Here is a 22145-nt window from a genome sequence, read left to right on the forward strand (position 1 = left end):
GAAACAAAGTTTACGAACCGTGCTATAGCTAAGCAGGAATATCATATCCAAGCGACCGTACCCCATGAGACTCTGGGGGTGGATCTTATTGGAAAATTGCCACCCAGTCAGGGATATTATTATATTTTATCTCTAACAGATATCTATTCTCGTTTCGTTACTTTCCTTCCACTGAAAAAGGCTCATACTAAGGAAATAATCACAGTATTAGAGAGACGATACTTTCATCTATTGCCTTACCCACAGGAATTTTTATCCGATAAAGGACCGCAGTTCCAATCTAAGTTATGGCAGGACTTTTGTAACAAATACAAAATTAAACATAAGAAAACTTCCAGTTATTCCCCGCAGGCTAACGGCGTTACAGAACGTAGCCATAAAGAACTCAATAGGTTAGTTAGATTATGGTGTCATGAGGATCAAACCACTTGGCACAAGTACTTAGTCAAAATTCAGGATCTCCTAAATAATTCATATTGTTCCAGTATTGGCTGTACGCCTGCGGAACGCTTTCTTAGTTATTCTGCCATTGATAGCTATAGGAAAGTGTTCCCATGGCCCAAAGAGTTAGATTCCGTAGATAACCGTTTCCGATACGCTGAAGTAGAGGTAAAATTAAAAAGTCATGCTAAAAAGTCATCAAACGCTATAAATCTGCAAGAAGGGCAATTAGTGATGTTGAAACTGCATAACTTATCCTCACTTATAAAGCATGAGTCAGCAAAATGGATGAAAGTCTATACCGGCCTGTTTTTAGCAGTTAAATTATTGAAAAATTGCGCTGTATTACACAATCTAAAAGGTGAAAGTATTGGAACTCACAATTTCCAAAATCTTAAGCTTTTCAACTGTACTGAGGACAAAAAACGGGAACTTCTATCTCAATACCCAAAGTGAATGTTACACTGTCTCATTTGAGTGCATGAGTGTATGAGTGAGTAGTTAGTTTATTAGTATTAATACATGTTAATTATATTTAACAAAATTTTTATTCAAACAACATTTTTTTTAACGACGCCGGGGAACTGTAATATGCCATTACAGTCTAATGAGATTATGGTTTTTAATAGGAGGGTGCCCGAAATTTTTTGTACCGACTGTACTTGACGTTTAACAAAAAATTTCTGGCTGTTCATATAATTCGTAATTTTATTTGTTATTCTATTTCAAATTAACATGGAAAACTGTAAAAAATTCATTAGGAATTATAGTTTTGGGAATCAATATCTTTATTTATATTTTAAATTAGTTATAAGTCTTGTATATGGATGTGTAAATGGATTATTACAATTCTTACGGTGTCAGTGCTATCTGAAAACAGGTCCACTATTGGACGGAACTTTTCAGACTAAATGACCAATCTAAAATTTGACAGAATTTTTCAGGACCACCCTTCACCCCTCTTTAGATACCTAGGTCCCTCTAAAAACCAGTTTAATCCAGATTTTACCAAATTTTATTCGTTTCAAAGTCCCACCGCCAAAATGCTTTGTTTTGATTGGATGATAAACCCACGCTATGATATTAGGGCGCAATTATTCCATTCCATGCCTGAAATTGTGGTCGACGACATTAGTTTTTTTTGCTTCGTAAATGGACTGATTCCTGCAGTGGTAAACATCAAAATTCAGGTAATATTTGGATTTTATTAACATGAAAAATCACTGGAAGTCTCAAGGAGCCATAAACTATTAAATTTTTCGAACAACACTGGTTTAAAAAACTGAGAATAGTAAGTGCAAGATAGTGACGCCATGATTGCATCCACCGATGGCTATGGACAGGATCCCGAAGTATTGTGATTTCTGTTTTTCTTCCTAAATCCGGTTCTGAAGGTCAGTGTTTCCCTTGATATTTCTACCTCCCAATTTTCCTACTAATTGAGGGTTACAAGACCTGTCCATTATAGATTTGTTTATGTAGTTAGCGAGTGATTTCTTTTTTTTATTACATACATGGCGGTATTTAATTTCTTTGTAGTTAAGATAGGTAGAATAATGCACGTGTAAATTTACAGTAGGGGCTCCTATCTGACTCCCAAATTGGGAGTACGGCTTCCAGCGGGATGAGTTGAACATTTAGTTTGTTTCCGGGTTCCTGCCCCTTCAGGGCAGGGGTCCTATTGTTAGCTAATACTTCGATACGTCCCCTCGGGGGCATTAATTAAACACTCAAGAATGTGATTTAGTAAATATAAGGGCCAGTTGGTCCTGTTCATTTCTTTCCTTTCGTTACCTTTCATAGAGCCGATTTAACATGGTAAAATATGAATGTTTTCTGTGTATATTTATTAGTATAACATGTATTAATGATAGTGATGATTGGTGTGTATTGGCATGATGTGTCTTGTAGTTTGAGTAGTATGTGTATATTTGTAATGTAGTATCAGTAATTGTGGTAGTTAAGTGATGAAAGAGTGTGTGAGATAATTAAACATGGACAGTGTAGTATTTACTATGTGATAATTTTTCATTATTCCGTCATTAAGTGAACTCATACGCAATATTTAATAGTGAACGTAATATAGTATAATAATTCCGTGTACAAGGTCACATTCAGTTGTTCAAGGGTTGATTATATCGTCGCTAGCCCTAGTGTCAAAAGTCAGTACTAACCGCCATTCTTCTGTCGAGGTGCTTAGTGATTTAGTTTTCATGAAATTGACCTTTCTTTCCGAAATAAAACCTAGAAGGTATAATTCACAGCCCATATGAATGTAGTTAGGTCAAGTGACCCAAAATTAATATATTCTTAAAATTTCAACATTCTGCATAGTCTAGAAATCTAAATATTTAAATAAATAAACAATACGTAAATTTTTAACAGCAGTCGGGCGATATGATGCTAGTTCTTCGCTTTGAAATTATATTAGATGTTCATTTTTTCTTCGTGGCTGCAGAAGTTTATTGTTGCTGCAGAATTTCATAAACATTAAACATTATCGCAGATAATTCTATTTTCAGTGAACATACGTAGGATTTTTTTTCTTTAGTTCTTAATAAAGCTACCAGGTATTACGTAGTATTGTGTGTGTGGTGAAAGAGTCTTGAGTTCGAGTGAGGTTGTCGTGCGGTGATCGGAATGGGAAATGTTTGTAGTGATTATAGGTTTTAAAGTGTTATGATGAAATGTGTATATAGGCTGGGTGTAGATAGAGGAAACAGGGTGTTTGTAGAATATAGCGTCGTAGCAAATGAAAGGAATGATATGAATATAATATGAATATTAATGTGAATATGAATATAAAGTATATGAATATTGTAATAAATGAATATAGAATATAGGACACCCATATAGTTAAATATATAGTAGCCCAGTGAATACTTCGCCGCGTGTTGATATATAGATATTGAATAGATACGTGTAACTACAAACATCTCAGGTTCTGACCCCTGCACCATGATATCACGCGGACCGGAGGGCGATATATAGTCGGACTATGGTAATGCTTTGGAGTTTTATGTGTTATAATAATAATCAACCATAGTAATACCATCTGATAGAATGGGTAGCATCATATAATCGCTGACTAGACATATTGAATGATAAATTATGAAAAGACAATAGTAGTTATACAACAGGGCTGTAGTGAATTATATTTTCTGGTCGGTTTTAAAAATAGAATGTACCACTCCGTGAGATTTTTTTTTCTTCACGTTACCTACTCATGCTAGCTTACAATGTTCATGGAGGCGACAGCTCTGACAGGGTGACAGAATCAAAACAATTATATATATATATATATATATATATATATATATATATATATATATATATATATATATATCCCGTACCCGGGCATCGACCTCTTCCCCCTTGAATATTTTCGTTTTCTTTTCCTAGTTTCTAAACTAGATAGTGATGGAAAATAATCGATGCCTCAGAATTTAGCGCATTTTGCGAAGGAGAGCTATCGGTGAGGTTTGGCCATAGAAATCACCGATCCAAAATTCAGTTTATTTAATTTTTTTTATTTCGGCAAATCATTAATTAGGGATATCTTAGCTATTACTTTTACTCTAGTTTCTTTACTGTCCTTGAACCCTCTTAGTTCTTCTGAGAGGTCGAATGTTTTTTTTGCTTACTTAGAGATTTCAAAATTAGGGACGCAGTCACCTGGTCCCTTCCCCCTCTTCTTTTATCCTGCTGGTTTGGGCCGGATACGGGGCTCGGATTTCAATCTTGCAACCAAACTCTTGTGGGATTGGGATCTGATGGACACAGAACTTGCATCCTTGGCAGCAGGGCGCCCTTTGAGTCTACGTATTTGAGTAGACCACCCTTTTGGCATGTTAAGAATATTTTGGCTATGGATTTTGTTGAGAGCGAAATTCGACTTCTATCTTTGTAGCGTTAGTTATTTCTCACTTAAGTCTTTGGCGCCCCTATTCTTCGTCTTCCTTCTTCTCTATCTCTCTCTCTGTCTTCATTTCTTCAAGTTTTTTTTAATTTTTCAACCTCCCCCCCCCCGATTTTGAACTTGTTGATTACAATTTATTTAACGTACAACTCTGATCTGAAATTACCAGCTGAGACGTTGCAAGACACGATTCATGGATAAAGTAGATAATGATTGGGTCCTCCATCACATTTTGACCTATCGCCGAAATAAATGAACAAAGACTTCGTAGTTGACGACACTTCGATTACGTTCTTTCACCGTCGTTCCTCCTAAGTTTTTTTTTTTTTTTGATCCATTGGTCACTTTCCTTTCTGTTTTGGTTTTCGATTACTTTGTAGTTAACCTGGGCCCAGAAATTGTACTTTGGTTTATCTAGTTATATCTTTAGAAATGCTCTGTGTTACGTGCCTGCCTCACAAAGTTTTTTTTTTCATGATTTAAGCACGAACTGATTATATAAAAGTGAAAAATTTATAGATGCGCGGTATCAGGTAGAAAAGCGATTTTCTTTTTCATATGTAATGTCGGAAGTCATTTGTTTTTGGACAATGTTTGCAACCTTGTAAAAAATTTTATTATTGGGGTGATTAATTTAAATGTGTGCGCATTTATTGAATATAAATATATATATATAGAGAGAAATGAATACGTCGAGATGTATATGTACTTAGTATACGAATATGATTTTATAGTAAAAGTATGATATTGAAAGTATTATATGAATATATGTAAGAGCGCTCGTGTCTGTCCCCCTAAACGTGTGTTGGTTGCTATAGTTTACCAGTAAGTTCTCCGACGAATGTAAGAATGTAGATTTTGTTAAGAATACCGCCGTGCACTTAAGTAATTTTCCTTTTCTTCTGAATCAATGTAAATGATAACCTTTGTAATTATGTAATGGCATGTATTGAAAAGTAACGGCAGGTCTAAACGTAATCCACATCATCATAACGAATATTATCCCTGAACTACCAACCTAAAACTATTGTGGAAAGTGCACCTTGAATCCTTCTCACCTTCATATGTATCCTGTGACTTGACCAGTTTTTTTTTTATCTTCAATTTAAACCTTCATACTCCGTACACCTGCGGGAGATCGTTTTTTAAAATCCGAATCATATATACATATACACGAAAGTGATCCTGAAGAAAGGTCTCATGACGTGTCCCAGTGTTAAATAAATAACTTAAAACTATTCAAATAATAAGTTTGGAAATGGATCGTCTAAGAGGAGAAACATCCTCTAGCGAAAGTGATTTTTCGAAATCCCTGGATGGGTATAAAGCGTCGTAGTGTGCGATTGCAGATATAAACTGTTAAAAGTTATAAACCAAGTATAGACGACGAATGGTTTAGTAAACCAATAGATATATATATATAGAGAGAGAGAGAGAGATATAAACACGAACAAAGTTAAATGGAGCGAAATGTTCTGGACACTACGAGTAGTGCGTGATTTGTGATTTGAACGCTCAAAATCATTAATATTTTATTACCCAATGTGAGGTAGAGACTCATATAAGTTCTGATACACTTAAAAGTTTTTTTTCTTTTCTTTCCTCTTTGTTCATATATTTTTTTTAGTGAAATAATTGTCTTCTTTGCGTATGTCGCAAATCATAATTTGCTTTAGCATGCCTAAGATATGATACATGTAAATAATTTTTTTCCTTTCCATTTGTCAATATGATTGAATATATAAAGATTTACTAAAGTATAACTTCATGTACTCTATTAATATATAACCAAGAACTTGTGCTTTTAATATTTTCTTATAATTATTTGTTTTGTCCCTTTTTTTCCACTATGAATGTAATAAACTATTTGTACCTTTGTAGTTAGTTGGTTTCCTTTAAACATATATACACTGTCCTGAGTGAGTGAGCGTGTGAATGCATGATGGATTTAATTTAAGTAATTTGTGTGATATAATTTGTCATATTAACATCTGTAATATATGTGTCATGTTTTGACATATGTGTTAAGGTAAATAACCTAGGTCATGAAGGACCGTCACTAACGGTTTAAATCGGCTCGAGGAGTGAAGCAAAAATAGCAGGATGAGCCTAAATACGACATCTTTCTTCTAGGAAGTCGAACCTTTTATTGATACGATACATAAATTTATATTGAGTTAATAAGTTTTTTTTTCTCTTGGCTAATTCATATGTGTGGTCGATCCTAGAGAACAGAGTTCAGATGCTGGATGGTTATCAATCACCGGTTGGAATAACAGTACAAAGAATGATTTCACTTTTCTCATTTCCAGGTCTAGGTCTGGGCAACCCCACGATCGTGGTGCCTGGAGCTAGGTCTGGGTGGTATGAGGGAACATGTGTCTATTCCGAAGCATTCCAAAATTGATTAGTTGTTAATAACATTTAGAATGATTCATCTTTCAACGACTTTCCCGACCTTTTACTATATTTCCGGAATTATCCAGTAATATGCTTCTTATTAAAATACCCTATTTCTTTTCTTTCTTCCTTACCTACCTCCTTCTTTTACCCTTCTACTTTCTTCTCTTTCTTTTCTATTTCTAAATGAAAGAAAACGGAGTCATGATTGAGAGTAGTCGCTATTGGCACGGTCAATAAGTTGTTTAGATGAGTTTTCTTCGGGAGTCCGATATGGAATAATTAACAATAACAAAAGGTTTATTGGAAGTTACTTTATTGAAGAATAATCATGATTTTGATTAGTAGATGATGTTTCGTAAATCGTTCTCGTTCAAAGAGAATTATTTTTAGCGACTTCTCTCCAGTACTTTGCACTATTATTATTTTTCTTCGTTTACATATTTTTTTTTTTTTTTTTTTGTTTTCTTTCACCATGAATAAAGGAGTCATACGAAGCTCTTCTGTTTTTTGCCGAGGACAAGATTACTGTCGAGCTGGGACTTTAGCAGGGGAAACATGTATGAAGCTGTCCAGGATACACAATAGACGCCTTATAAGACATGCAGTGGAGTTTAGAGGGTTCCCCAATTCTATATAAACAGAGCGGGCATCATTCAACACAGGATATTGCAAGTAAACTCCCCAGTTTTCATGTATTTTTTATTAATCTCACCATATTCGCGCAAAGTATCACGCACTATATCGTCACTAAGTTCGCACGGTAATTAAAAAATACGAACTTTAGTATAATTTATTGTAGCATCCAAAATATGAACCAAAGAGGAAACACCAGTCGAATGACGGAAAGGAACAGAATCGGGCAAAGTCCGTAAAGATGCCCAAAATGCAGAGCCATGTCCATTTTAATATAGACACAGAAATTGTTGTTGTGTAATTGGATGGCAATCATTTGATTCATAAGACCAGGAATATGTTCACTTAACCAAATGTGCAGTTCCGCCGGAGGTGGTCGTAATTGACGGAAATTCTTGTCAAATTAAAATTTTAACGTGTTTTATATAATAGTATTTATGGCGTCGTACGACTTAACACAATTTACAGTATATAACCAGTAAACAGTCCCACTCAGAGGACCATCAAAACTGAAGAAAAAATACAGACGATGTTAACACGAAGCTCTCAAAATCACCTCCACTCACCATCAAAACGCACGATGAACTGACCACTGACTCCACCGTAAATTGTTCAGCGGTCTTACAATTGCATGGTATTGTGTCACTGAAACAAATGTTTAACAAATTTACACCCACTTGCTACAGAACCCTCAATGTTACTGAAGTATGAATAAATTTCAATAAATATGCCCTGTGATCTAGTGGCTAACGCCTCGGAATTGGTATCACTCATTGCCCATCATCTTGACTGAAGTTTTTCAGGATGATATGTTAACTACATATATACACATAATATTCCAGGATATATCCGGCGATGATATCCGAGATTTTGTGTAAAACCGAGCAATGGTTCTCAGCCTATTTTATTTTGTTGCACACTTAACCCTTACTTTTATTTTCAGGCTCACATGTAATCGTGAGGAATCATCACGACTTCTCAGAGAGAAGAAATCTCGAAAGCAGTATTTCGAAAGTTCACTGATTGATTGTTGCCAATATACTTTAGAAGTTGTTGCCAGTTTATGCCAATATACTTTAGAAGTTTTTCCATAGTAGAAAAGATAAGTACACCATAAGAATTCACAACGGTGTGCTCATGTTACATCAACAAACTACTGACAATTTCTGCCACAGCACTCCGGTTGATAATTACTGAAATAAATGAATTTCTAGTGTCTAGGGGTAAGTAGCCGATGATTCATTACGAATGCTGAGTTCTCTCATGGGCTAAGCAGCTAGCGTACGCGCCTATGGGGTGCGTGATCCGGGTTCGATTTCCGGTGGGAGATCTTGTGGTTGGGATCCTACGTTATGGTGTAGGTGAGTCTAAATATGTCGGAAACTGCTAATATATCGTGAAAATAACCTCATTATGAGCCCTTTGGTTTTCAAGTCTACGTCGATACGCAGGGGGTCTAGTTTAAATTATAATGAGCTTTAATGTAACTATAATGTCTAGTTAGAGTTATAATGAACAAATTATTAGTCTAGCAAATAAGATATTTTATACAATGGCTAAAGACTATAAACTTTTAGCTAGACACTTCCGATTATACTACAAATCAATTTTTGAACCAATCCAATCGTATGGATCAAGTGCATGGGGACAGAATAGTGGCAAATAGTAAGAATCGTTTAAAAATTGACAGTATACAAAGAATAATTTTATTACGAATGACAAGAGCAATGGCAACTACACCAGCAGAAGCCTTGCAATTAATTTTAGGTATGGAACCGTTACACCTAGTAATTTTAAGAATAGTTTGTAAATATTGGTTAAAAAGGAAAAGAATGGTAAAGTGGAGAGACTCTTCAATACAAGAATTTTAATATTTGACAACTTAGAAAGAATTATTAAACAAAAGAGGCAAGAGAACTGGGACAAAAGTGTTAAAGCTAGAGGAGTCCATTAAATATTTCCAAACATAGAGCAAAGTTTTGAGCTAGGTAACCATGATTTTAATAAGCACGCTATACAATTTTTAACGGGACATGGACCATTTCGGACAACAATTAAGAAAATGGGTCTACTGAATTCCGACAAATGCGATTGCGGCCAAATCCAAGATCCGAACCTCTTAGTCTTTTATTGCCAGAACATGATTTTAACAGAAGAGGATCAGGAAATAAGATTTAAACTTCGATATATCAAAGAACATCATGGAATATTAGAACTAGTATACAATATAAATCATAGAAGAAACAAAATAAAATTTGTTCAAAGATCCTGAAGATAAATCGAGTGCAAATGAGCTTAGACTTAGCGAGAAAAAGGCATGTTTAAATAGAAAATGTATGCCGCAGAACAACTAAAAGTTGAATTAATAGATTAACTAATTTTGTATAACTACTCAAGTCAATAAATAAGTGTGAAGTGATAAGTGTTGTGTTAGTGAATAGTGTGATGTGGTATGCGTGTTAAATACAAAATTCTTGAAACAAAGATTCAAATAAATTTAAATATATATGCGGAGGACGGCTAAGATATAAAACACAGGATAAATACAAATAATAATGGAAGACCAATGAATATATGTGAAATTAATGTTCAGAAAAATACGGAGGACCGTTTAATGAAAGATTCTATCAGGTAATTAGAAATAAGTTTAAAATGGTAAATACAAGAAGGATATAGCAAAGAGCTCAAGTTAGATTTATTTTATCAATTAAGAAATTATTTTAAAACATAACACAGTTGTTCTAAGGAAGTAGAGAAGTTTTGTGTTAATGTGTAATGTGTGTGTGTAGTATTTGTATGTAGTTTTTATATTGTGCTTGTAATTAAGTTGTGTGAAATTCAAGACTGATTCTATCAAGTTATTAGAATTATCTCAAATCTTAAAGTGGAAAAATAGGAGAGAAACAGCAAAGACTACAGGAGAAAATTTGAAGTGAATTTCAGAAATATCAATACAGGTGGAAACCAAGTCATAGCAACAATGTAAATAACACAAAGTTTTTACGGTGAGAAACTCAAATGAGAAACAGAAGAGAAGCAATAAAATATATAGTACATATACATACTATGTGTTTGTCAATGTGTTGTAACTATGTTATTATGTATTACTAATAAAAATTTTTCTTTACTTTCCTGAATAAAGGATACTTCAAAAAGCAGAAATAGAGACCTGAGATATAATTATTAGGGCTGAGTTCATAAAAGCCCCACCCCCTAGCACTTGGGTATAAAATACGAAAATAGACAAGAGATAATATCAAACAGGAGAGAGGTTAATCCAGAGTAAGGGACAGATGCGTCTGCTAGTAAGATCGTTACGTAAACGGCAAGAGGAGGGGTAGTGAAGGAACTAAAAAATAAAGAAAGAAGGAAAGAAAATGTAGCTATTGATACGATAGGAAATGCTTTTGCTTCAGTCATCTAAAAATGATACACAATAATACTCCCTCTCTTAACAATTGCCATGACACCCTTTCAATATTATGTACTACAGCCCAGAGGCGGATCCAGGACGGACTTCTGGGGGGAGGTGGGTTGTAATACTGCTACTTAGAGCTACTTTTAAGAGCTCCAAACTCTGAGATGGGTTTTATTTATATATATATAAAATAAGAAAGTTTCCTTTTCTGGGGGGGGGGGCGATTGCCCCCCCCCTTGAATCCGCCACTGCTACAGCCTTTTTCATGGAACCAGCCCATTTCTCACAAAATGAATATGAATTCCAATGATTTGATTGTATTGATTAGTTTGTCACGTTTATTTACATATTATTTGTAAATATATTCTTTTTAAATTTCTATTTATAAATTGAGATTTATCGTTCATAAATAATAAGAACACCTAACACAAAAATTTAATTTCTTCAGAATTAGAGACATCAAATTGGTCTAAAACAAGAAATCAGTAAAAAATCAAATTCTTAAAAATCCTGATTTGCTTCAAAGAAAAAAGAAATAAAACTCGCCATATAAATCAAATGGCGGAAAAACAAACAATATTAAGGTAGCTACTATTTAACACTCTTTCTAAGTTTATATTTTTGTAAATCACGGGTAAACGAAGTCATAATATTAGTTTCTATTGGCTACTATTTTGAGAGTTAGGGTTGTTTTTCTATCAAAGATATCCTAAATGATCCTGAATCAAATTTACTATTAGGGGATGAAAAAAGAAAAGGAAAACGATGTTTTCTTAATAATGTAACCTTCCTTAACAGTCACCTCTGTATTAAGCATACTGTAAGACGGGGTTACTTTGCTCAAAATATGAAAATAGTTTCACAATCCTCTGGCGGTGAACTGTAAAGAGGAAGTTTCAACTGCAACCGTTAGATAGAACATCTAACTGTATTTTGGCTATAATATTACCGGTTAACATCAGTTCTAATTAGCCGGAGGGTTTGTTGTTGTAGAGGTATGGAAAGCAATCACTGTAAAGACCGCCAAAATTTGAAATATATCACCTACAAGAATTTCCGTCAAAGATAAGTCAGTTTCGTAGAATACTAATGTGTATAATGGGACTTTGATGCTATAGTTGAAATTGAAATGTGAAACGTTTTAAAGTCATAAAAAAGTAAAACTGCGAGAAGGCGGTTTCAGCCTCTAGTCGGGGATTTCCAGGAATAAGGTTAGCAAAGCCTCCCCGAAATAAAACCGTAAATATGCCATTGCCGATAATGAACAGTACATAAGCAATAACAAAACTCAAAAGGAGTTATTATTAACTTTCTTTTCTATTATTATTATTATTATTATTATTATTATTATTATTATTATTATTATTATTATTATTATTATTATTATTATTATTATTATATAAATTATTGACGTTAACAGGCAAAATTGGGGTTATGGAAATTATTACATACTGTCATTACAAGGTTACGAGGTCTTGGATTCTAAGACATCTTAAAGTGTAGTGAAAACAAATTAACCAGTCTATGAACATGAAATTCCATGCAAAGCTATAAGTATCCTACTTCACGTATATGAATTATTACGAGTCAGAATCCCGTTTAACGGATATTCTCAGATACGGACACAGTCTGCTTTTACACCTAATATTTTAGTAACATCTTCGTGAGAACAGAATTACTCTCAGTGCGTGGAAGATAGCCATCCTTTTTACCGGACATTCTCAGATAGGACGCGGACAGTCTGCTTAAACCTCCAATTTCATTAGGGACAGGATATTTTCTTTTTCTCAGCATGTATTTAGCACAGATAGTATTTTCTGCAATTTCGAAAATAAATCCGCAACGCATTACGGCAGTCAGAAAATCTTTTTCTCAGAAAATGTTGTATCTTTGTCAAAAGACAATGACCTGATAACCCCCCCCCCCCACACACACACACAGAACAGTTGAAAGTTAAACTTAGAAGTATTTTCTCTGGCCCTATTGTCTTCTGGTTTGAATCCTTAGATAGCCTTAAATGAGTAATAAACAATTGTGTAGAGCCAATTGCATAACTACGAATTCTATGCGGAACTTATTTTTTTCCCTTAGAATAATCCTTGACTCCTCTTTTCCTTGAGACTTGGATCTTCTGATGTAAGTTTAAAGTTTATGAAACAAACGTCGTACACACCCATGCAGTACACACATAACTAAACATCCTTCTGCAGTACTTTTTTCTTATAGAAAATTATTTTACTCTCATGCCCCAGTAATCCGAACACTGAGTACGCCTATAGTGGTTTTATTTAGCCTACATTTATAAGAAGTGTATTTACTGCGTACAATTACCGTATAAGCTGAGAGTAATCTACATCTGTGTAATCTCTTTGTAATGGAAACCTCTCATTTATGGGCATCGTGTCCCATTAATGTTCTTTGTAACTGATACCTCTCAGCTATGGACAAATAATCGTGTCCCATTAGTGTTCTTTGTAACTAATACCTCTGAGTTATGGACAAATAATCGTGTCTCATTAGTGTTCTTTTTAACTGATACCTCTCAGTTATGGACAAATAATCGTGTCCCATTAGTGTTCTTTGAAACTGATACCTCTCACTTATGGACAAATAATCGTGTCCATTAGTGTTCTTTGAAACTGATACCTCTCAGTTATGGACAAATAATAGTGTCCCATTAGTGTTCTTTGTAACTATTACCTCTCACTTATGGACAAATAATTGTGTCCCATTAGTGTTCTTTGTAACTGATACCTCTCACTTATGGACAAATAATCGTGTTCTATTGATATCCGTTATTCAGAAGTTTCACTTTCTACATTATTAGCTATTAAGATTTTTTTTTATCATGTACAGAAATGAATGTTAAATCATTGTCTAGTAGGTTATGGTGAAAGTGTTTTAAGTTATTATGAATAAAAATGCATACATTAAGATTCTTATTTTAGAAAAGTATTAAAATTGTTTATTTTTTGTTACCCCATACATACATACATACATACATAAGCAAGAAAGACACAGTTGAGTGCAACTTCCATTCTGTTCTCTTGCAGCAATAGTGAATCTGCTTTCTCAATAACGGTCACTTGGTCTTCCTTGGTATACATTTCCTCCTCCTAAGCTTCCCGAAAGAGGCTGTGAAGAGAAACGAGGTAATTCAGGGTCAGCATTCGATGGACTTGGATAAGCTGATGGCGGAGGTTGTTGTCGGGGGTTATATGCTTGTGCTGGACCGCTCACTGGACCATCCTTGCTTCCAGGAGCAATGAAGCCGGTCAAAGTGAGGGAAGACACAGCATCACTGGATGGCACCCTCTTGTAATCTACTCCTTCTTTTGGGGTGGGGCCACAGAATGGGAAGTTAGGACACGCAGTCTCTGAGAGTCCTGGAGGAAGGAGACCTGGTTCAGGAAGATTTTGTGCTCCAGGATATCCTGGTGATGGTCGTTGTTGTGTAGGGTAATTCTCATTCTGTGGCGGCAATTGTTGAGGATATCCTTGAATTGGTGGTTGCTGTGGGTTGTATCCTCGCTGTGGATCTACAGGAAGAATAACTGCAAACGAAGCCGCTATGACAGCAGAAAGAAATGCCTGTAAGAAAAATAAATCGTATGTTAGAACATGAAGTTGGATGTTCTAATATTGAAGTTGCTAAACGAAGAGGCATCTAAATTTTTGTGATCCTGAGACAAATGCATCACTAAGAACAGATTTTTAACATGGAATATATATTAATTAAAGTGGTGGAATATTTTACTGTACTATTCTTGAATAATGATAGAGAATTAAATTTCTAGTTGTATTTTTTTTAACTGATAATTAATGAAAGTTAATGATAATGGAAGGATTGATGGAATGTAGAGGTAACGGCAAAATCTCCAAAAACATGGTCGAGAATCGAACAAAGGATTGCTCACATCAAAGTTGACTATTCTACATTGAACTACTGTGTCCCCCTTGTGTGATGGAGTTTTCATATTTTCAAGTTGAACACTTCAGTGGATCAACTTACCAATGCTTAGATTTTGATATTTTTTTTAAATTATTACAAGTAATATGAGCATAATTGCTCGGAAGAATGTATGTCATAGTTTGGACTACGCTGTGGCGTATCGAAGGGGCAGGGGGAGTCGGTAGGGGTTGTAATCTCCTCCATTGAATCTTTCATATACTATTGAAATGGAAAGGACTTACTTAAGTTTCCTTAAATCTTGGAACTGCTATTATATCTGTGTGTGAAGGAGAGTAATTTATACGCATGATACTATATCACTTCCGAATATCTAGAAGATTTGGATAAGCGACAGAACAGGCTTATCCAAAAGTAAAGAGACTAAGAAGGACTTTTTAAAAATTGAAATTAAAGATAGTTGCAGTCATTTCTAGCGATTTTAGTTTTCACCTAATCGTGCAATACTAGCAGTAGCTGGAAGAAAATATATAAACGACTGCTTGAAGCTCTACACCATTATTGCATTGGACTGGAGACCAGTGCGATACCCGATTGTAATACACACATTTCCAGGATTTCCTAGAGAAAAGTATTCTGTAGCACACTGCATCACAAAATCTTTATAGGAGGTGGTTTTAAAAATGTAAATACTTTATTATTTTGTGTAAAGAAGGAAAACTAGAACGAAATTGACTCATTCGAGTGAACAAATGGCCACAAAGAATAAAAGATCTTATATTTGGAATTTGGACATGAAATACAAGGGAGATGTTTTTGTGAAGAGATACAGTATCAGAGAAGAAAAAGTGAACATATATTCTGTGGAACACAATACAAAGAAAATTATAATAACTACACTAGTAGCATCCCTGCCATTATATATTTCTGGCTACGCCTATGGGAATATGTGTATCGTTATTTGAAGAGGACCAGAGGCACACCCACTGAGGGAATCTAATCCCTAAAAATGTTCCTAACTCAATATACATTTCTACACTTTCCCATTTAGCAGGGAAATTATTGATGTAAGATGAAAATTTGATCTTGCACTTCATCTCTACTTTCTCTCTCTTATAAAAACAACCTAGTTCTTTCTGAAAACATAGGTGGAAGTATTTTACAATTAGTTATCTCTCTTTTCGGGTGCAGAATAATACCCGTTCAACACAACATAGCCCTTTTACACTCTATGGCTTATATATCCAAGGGTGCCAATCATGGAGGCCCAGGTTCCCCAAAGCTCATGTGGTCCCCCTATTGTATTTATGAATATACAATATTTGGCATAACTTGAGTGCAATTTGTCTTAAAATCCTCATACATATATCTTCTGCATCTGAATGGGCCCCCTCAAATTTACAGAGAAATCGGCGCCCTTGTGTATATCAACCATGCCGTCGACCTTTGGAATTTGCTTTATAAAGCTCTAGTAAAGTACCGGCTTTTTGCATTCATTTACGCGGGAAAGCATCAAAGAACATGCTTCATGGGCATTTTGCAGTCACGCGTGCCATGCCTAGGAGCAGTGACGTCACGAACATGGACGAAGGAAAAAAGAAAAGGATAAATTTTAGAGCTTCATTTAAAAAAAAAAAAAAAAAAAAGAAATCCTGACACATCCCTATTTATCTTAGGATCATAGTTCGTACCTCATTGTTTGTAATAAATCAATGTTTCCAAATGTACCGCTCAAACTTCCCCATTATGCATCAGAAGCGGGACACCCGGTCCAAAGCAGAAAAAAGGGATTTTTCAGATTTTTTCCTTTTTCGGGAATTTCTCCCCTGAGGTACATGTGAGTGGTACTGTTTAAAGCCTAGCATCATTTCGAACAAAACGAAGTACGAACCATAATCCTAGGGTAAACAGGGATTTTCCAGAAAATAAATCTCAATTTTTCTCCTATTACACATTTTTAGTCAATGTGTTTAGTAAAGTACCTATAGTGTCATCCCCATTTGTCTTAGGATCATGGTTCGTACCTCATTTTGTTCGTAATGAAGCAACATATCCAACGGTATTACTCCCGTGGCGCGTTCATGTACCTGAGGCGATAAATTCTTGAACAAATGAATTTTCCGCTACTTCTTTATACATTTTGGCGGGAATTTCTCCTCTAGGGTACATGATAAGGATGTGCAAGTGATACTGTTGGAAACATTGCTTCATTACAAACTAAATGAGGTACAAACCATGATCCTAGAATATAGTCTTAGTCTTAGAGCTGATTTACTAAATTCCCCTCCCCATTTCTGGGTAATAATTACTAATGTATTGTTATTTAATGAGCGTCAAGAGTATTCATTGTAGGGTCATGGTTCGTACTTCATTTTGTTCGTAATGAGGGAGCATTTCATAATGCTTCAGTCGCGTAGCGCTAGCATTTACCTGGGGGAAGAAATTCCCGAAAAGTAATATTTTTTCCTAAAAAAATTCTTTTTCGGAATTTGAGCGGGATTTTTCCACTTCTGTACATAATAGAGAAATTTGAGTGGTACAATTTGAAACATTGCTTGATTATGAACAGAATGAGGTGCAAACCATGATCCTACGATAACGAGTCTTGACGCTAGAGCTTATTGAATAACAATAGATTAGTAGTTATTAGGAAAAAATGGGTAGGAAAAAAGTAAATGAATTTTATCACCAAAACTATTTACCCCAGGATTATGGTTTATATCTTGTTTTGTTCAGAATGAAGCAAAGTGTTTGGTAGCATACACATGTCTCTGTCATGTACCCGAGGGGAGAAATTCGAAGTAAACGGGGATTTTTAAAAAAAGAAATCCCTTTTCCCGACTTTGAGCGGAAATTGCCCGTCTTAGGTATATAATAGGGAAATTTGACATACGTTGGAAACCTTGCCCCATTCCGCAAAGAACGAGGCATGAACCATGACAATACATAAATAGTCTACAATAAATAGTCTTGAAGGAATAGCTGATTGAGTGAAAGTCTACAAAATGATTGAAAAACTCCAAAATTTAAAAGGGTTAGACGTCATAGCTTGTGGTATTGGACTCCTCCTCCCTGCAAAAGTTATAACCCGCTAAACAAAAATTTCATACACTTTCGTCGCCATAAAATTAGTTTCTCTAGATTTTCTCGAAAACTTCAAATCTGAAATTATCCTCAAGTGTTTTATTTTGTTTACATGAATATCTCAGGATATTATATTTCAAAAAAAAGGAAAGAAAAAGAAAAGAAAAGAAAAAAGAAAGAAGGAGGAGAGAGAAAGAAACTTAAACATAACTTTGTGCTATAACTCATTAATCTTCCTGTATGTATTATCGTCTTGCTCGTGACATAATGGAAAGGTTGGTGAGAGCTGCAGGATCACTTTCATTGCAATAAGTGACGTTATTATTGTACCATATAAAGTCTAGATTTCCAAAAGAAAATAGTTTTTCTCGAAAACTTCTCATGAGGATTTAAATTTTCCCAAAAGTTCAGCACGATGAAATTGATCGATTGGTATATTTGGTTGGTTGGTTAAATTGTAGTTCAGCGTCCATTTTAGTAGCAAGGCTATATAAGAAGTGGACCTACAGCCTAACGTGGAATTCGAACCACATAAGCTGCCACTTGGAATCGATTGCTATGTGTCTCAGCTTCTGACTTTTTATTTTTCGTTACAGGCTAATCATATTGTATTGAACTTAGAGAAAATTAGCTCAATTTCAGATTCAAATACTAACAAGAGAATATATGGTTAAATGGAACGATAGTGTATTACTTCTTGTAAGAACACAAAATTAATCATACTATTTCAATATAGGTCTCAGTGATGAACTGATCAAAATGTGACACAAGTAAGATTTGATGCAAATATCCACGGTGCATTTATAAACAAACCTTTTGTTTTAAATACATAGTAGGCTCGGCGACACATGTGATATCCCTAGTTCGAACCAATCTTCCAGCAATTGGGCATTGTGGTAAACAAAGTGTGGACTGTGTATTTTCGGGTTTTCTTCCTTCAGGTTTTCTCGTTTTCTTCCTTTTGTCATTTCACCATTATCATCCATCTCATCATCACCGTCTCCTTTAGCCTTGTCGCATAGTTGTGACATGTTAACTAATCAAAAACAATAAATGTGTAGTAACCCTACGCATTATTCTCAAAGTGTAATTGTTTTCACATATGATTATAGCAGGGATGCACCCACCGGAGATGTTCACATAATATGGGCTCCCCCAATCTATCTCCGAAAAGTTTTGTAGTTCTATCTAAATAATATACTTGTGTTTTGTTTACATTAGGAGCGCACTCACATGCGGTCCATCAGGTCTGGATTCATTCTCCTTCAGTTTTGTAAATCGAGATACATTTTTATGTTTCTTAATACAACTATATTAAGAGATACATACTTCCTCTTATGCTGATATATATTGCTTTAGAGATATATACTTGCTTGCTGTAAAGATCTCAAACAGTGCTCAAGTGTTACATGATTCATAGAGCGTGTATTAACGTTTAAAGATACGCAACTCATTACACATTATGCTCCATCAATAAGTAAGGCTTAAATGCTGTTATATCACACACTTCATGAAACTCTTGTGACAAGGAAGGATTCTGATGAGGGGCGTAACTACTATGCCGCGAAATCCCTCCATGGGGGGGGGGAGCCGATACTTCCAAGGGGGCCCTTCACTCTAGCCTCCTAATAAGTCGAATCAACATGCTTTTTAATTTTATATTAATCGGCAATATTCTGGCACTCTCTCCTTTTTTCAGCTATCTTTGGGAAGCTTTAACTGTATGTCAAACACCGCGAACAAGGAAAGAAGGAAAGTCGGTCCGATCGGCTTTTGTAGGCTATAGGCCCTATATATTTTCCTTTGGCGGAAAATATTGAACCAGATCGGAAATTTTGGGTCTTTGGACGGGGAATTTTGAGTCAGGAATCTGACAACACTGTAGCAGTAACAAGTGAGTAGTGGTAAGTGGACGAAACAGTAAAAGCAGACTATGTTCAGAAAAACACGCGGTGCGGTGTTGTGTGTGCAAACATTTGAGTACGAAATACATGCGTACAGGGAGTATGGCTATTTATTGCTGCATATCTTTCCGCAAAACAAGTTGCTAAGGCGGGGACCTTGGGTAATTTCCTGCGGGGGGCCCATAAAACGTAGTTACGCCACTGATTCTGATAACTTTTACATGTAAATTTTTTTTTTTAAATCAGGTCATAAATTTTGTACATGGATTTCGAAACGTAACGAGAAAAGCTTTCCAGGAATTGAGATGAGGTGAGAAAGAATCCTTCGAGAAACTCAGCAAGGCGAGACTTTTACAAAATTTATGAAAACGAGGCGAAAAAGTCTTATTTCCCATTTTGTTTCGTCTCGTGAGTTAAATTACTATATACTATCAATTTCGCTAAACTTGAAATCCAGTCAGTCATCTAACTTGGGAAATGTGATTATGTCTCACACAAAAGAGGTAGCACGGTAGCACGATAGCACGATAGCGGTAATGTAGCACCGTATTACTAATGGATTATTTTGATTGGTTGGTTGAAATATAAGGCCCCTTTTCAACACTGAGGCTATGTGAAAAGGAAGTAATGTCTAAAGGGGCCTCCGACCCACTAAAGGAAGTCTTTATTGGAGGCGAATACCTCAATGGAACGCAGAAAAATCATGTGCAAAAAACCAGGAATAATATTTTATTTAAATAGAAAAGTATAATGGACAATGAGCCCAAGTCTAGTTCGGTACAATTACATAAGAGAGACATTAGAACAGAAAAGAAAACGGAATGTTTAAGTTTTACGTAAAACGCTTATACCGGCTAGGCTAAAGGAGACGGTGATGATGAGAAACGAGTTAAATGGTAGAATGAAGAAAGTGAGAGGGAACGAGAGGAACCCGAGAAACCCACGCACACGGTGTTTGTCCACCACAAAGTTAATTTGGTGCGAGCTGGGATCGAACCAAGGATTCCATGCACCAGAGGTAAAAACATTAAAAGGGAGACCGTAGCAATGGAAGCACGGTATTCTAGCTTTCTTGGAAAAGCTAGTGTGGTGGTCAGGTTCAAATTCCTATCCCACGTCAATAGTATGTCCTGGTCTTTATAGCCACTGCATTGAACAAGGGCTTAAAATATATAAACTCAAAATTCAACTAAATAGGAGAGGAAGAGTTCAGAAGAACAATGCTGACTACGATACAAAATCTTGGGGATACAGTGTTCGTAGATTTCCTTAAGAAAATTTACTCCGGCTGACACAAAATTTCCTTTCTCTTACTAAATTTTCCCTAACTTTTTGAGCTTCCAGTTTTTATGAGAGAACTTATGTGACAAGATTAATTTACAGTACCTATATTAAAGGAAGTGCCAACCACATTTGTTTTACTTATTTGCTTTTCACATCGATTTCTTTACTTTATATTTCATGGCCCTGCTTAGCGTAATCGCTGACGTTCTCGCCTTCTGTGATAGCGGTCCCGGTTTCGATTCCCGGTGGGGGCTCTCAGTGGGAAAAGTGTAACAGCTTTTTCAGGCCAGCCACCTTGAATGAGGTTTTCCTGGGTTTTCCTCATTCACACCAGGCGGTACCTAACTTATAGGCCTCAGGCTGCTTTCTTCCTTCCCTTTTCCCGGATTGTGTGCTCGTCGAGGGACGTCATCCCTCAAACGTGACACGTTAAATGGCCATAAGATGCCGAGAGCCCAGAAATCTAAATCCTAAATCCCTCTTTACTTTATCTCTGTCTTTTTCTTTCTTTCTTTTTAAACTTTTTTTTTTTTTTTTTTGTAACAATGGGTGCGAATTGCCCTACTTTGAACAGACACACTCACACAAACTATTGCTATTATATTTTGTTTTATTCCAGAAGAACAAAAGAAAGTTTAAGCATTTATATTACTCAGAGCGAGAATTTTCCCGGATTTTTACGTTTTATCGAAAAATTCTTCTTTACTTTTTTTGCAAAATTTACCTACGAATATCCGTAGATTAGAGAAATTTCCCTCAAACTACAAACACTGTGGGGATGTAAGAAAAACATAAAAAGTTACCAAGTAGAATCATTTGTCACTACTGAATCACTTTCACCTAACAGTGAAATATTTACTATAACACTACACACCGTTATGAAAGTGAACTTACCAAGAACATCATGGTGTCTTTCACACGTTATGCACCCAGAACAGCTATGGAGGTAACTGATGCAAATCCAATCTTTTCCAGTTGTTTATATAGCAAGTGCTGAAGCAAGCAATTCATTAGATATTTTTCCAGTATGATGCATATTCATTTCATCGAAAGAATGTCTTCATCTTTTCTATATCATTTTAATGAAGAGAACATTCCTTCTTACGGTTATTCCTCATTCCTTAGGAAGAAATTTATGTACAAATATTT

General features: G+C 35.4%; 1 protein-coding gene across 1 annotated transcript; it reads right to left on the bottom strand.

Annotated features, from left to right (window-relative positions):
* Positions 1–13783: 13783 nt before the first annotated feature.
* LOC145669164 (uncharacterized) lies at positions 13784–21943 on the bottom strand. The gene is made up of 2 exons (XM_081737496.1): positions 21891–21943; positions 13784–14405 (listed from the first exon to the last, which is right to left on the bottom strand). The coding sequence occupies exons 1-2, from the start codon at positions 21900–21902 to the stop codon at positions 13887–13889; spliced, it is 531 nt and encodes a 176-aa protein (XP_081593622.1). The 5' UTR covers positions 21903–21943; the 3' UTR covers positions 13784–13886.
* Between the last annotated feature and the right edge of the window lie 202 nt (positions 21944–22145).

The sequence above is a fragment of the Thermobia domestica genome, chromosome 13, assembly GCF_964235325.1.
Source record: "Thermobia domestica chromosome 13, izTheDome1.hap1.1, whole genome shotgun sequence".
Taxonomy (NCBI): Eukaryota; Metazoa; Arthropoda; class Insecta; order Zygentoma; family Lepismatidae; genus Thermobia; species Thermobia domestica.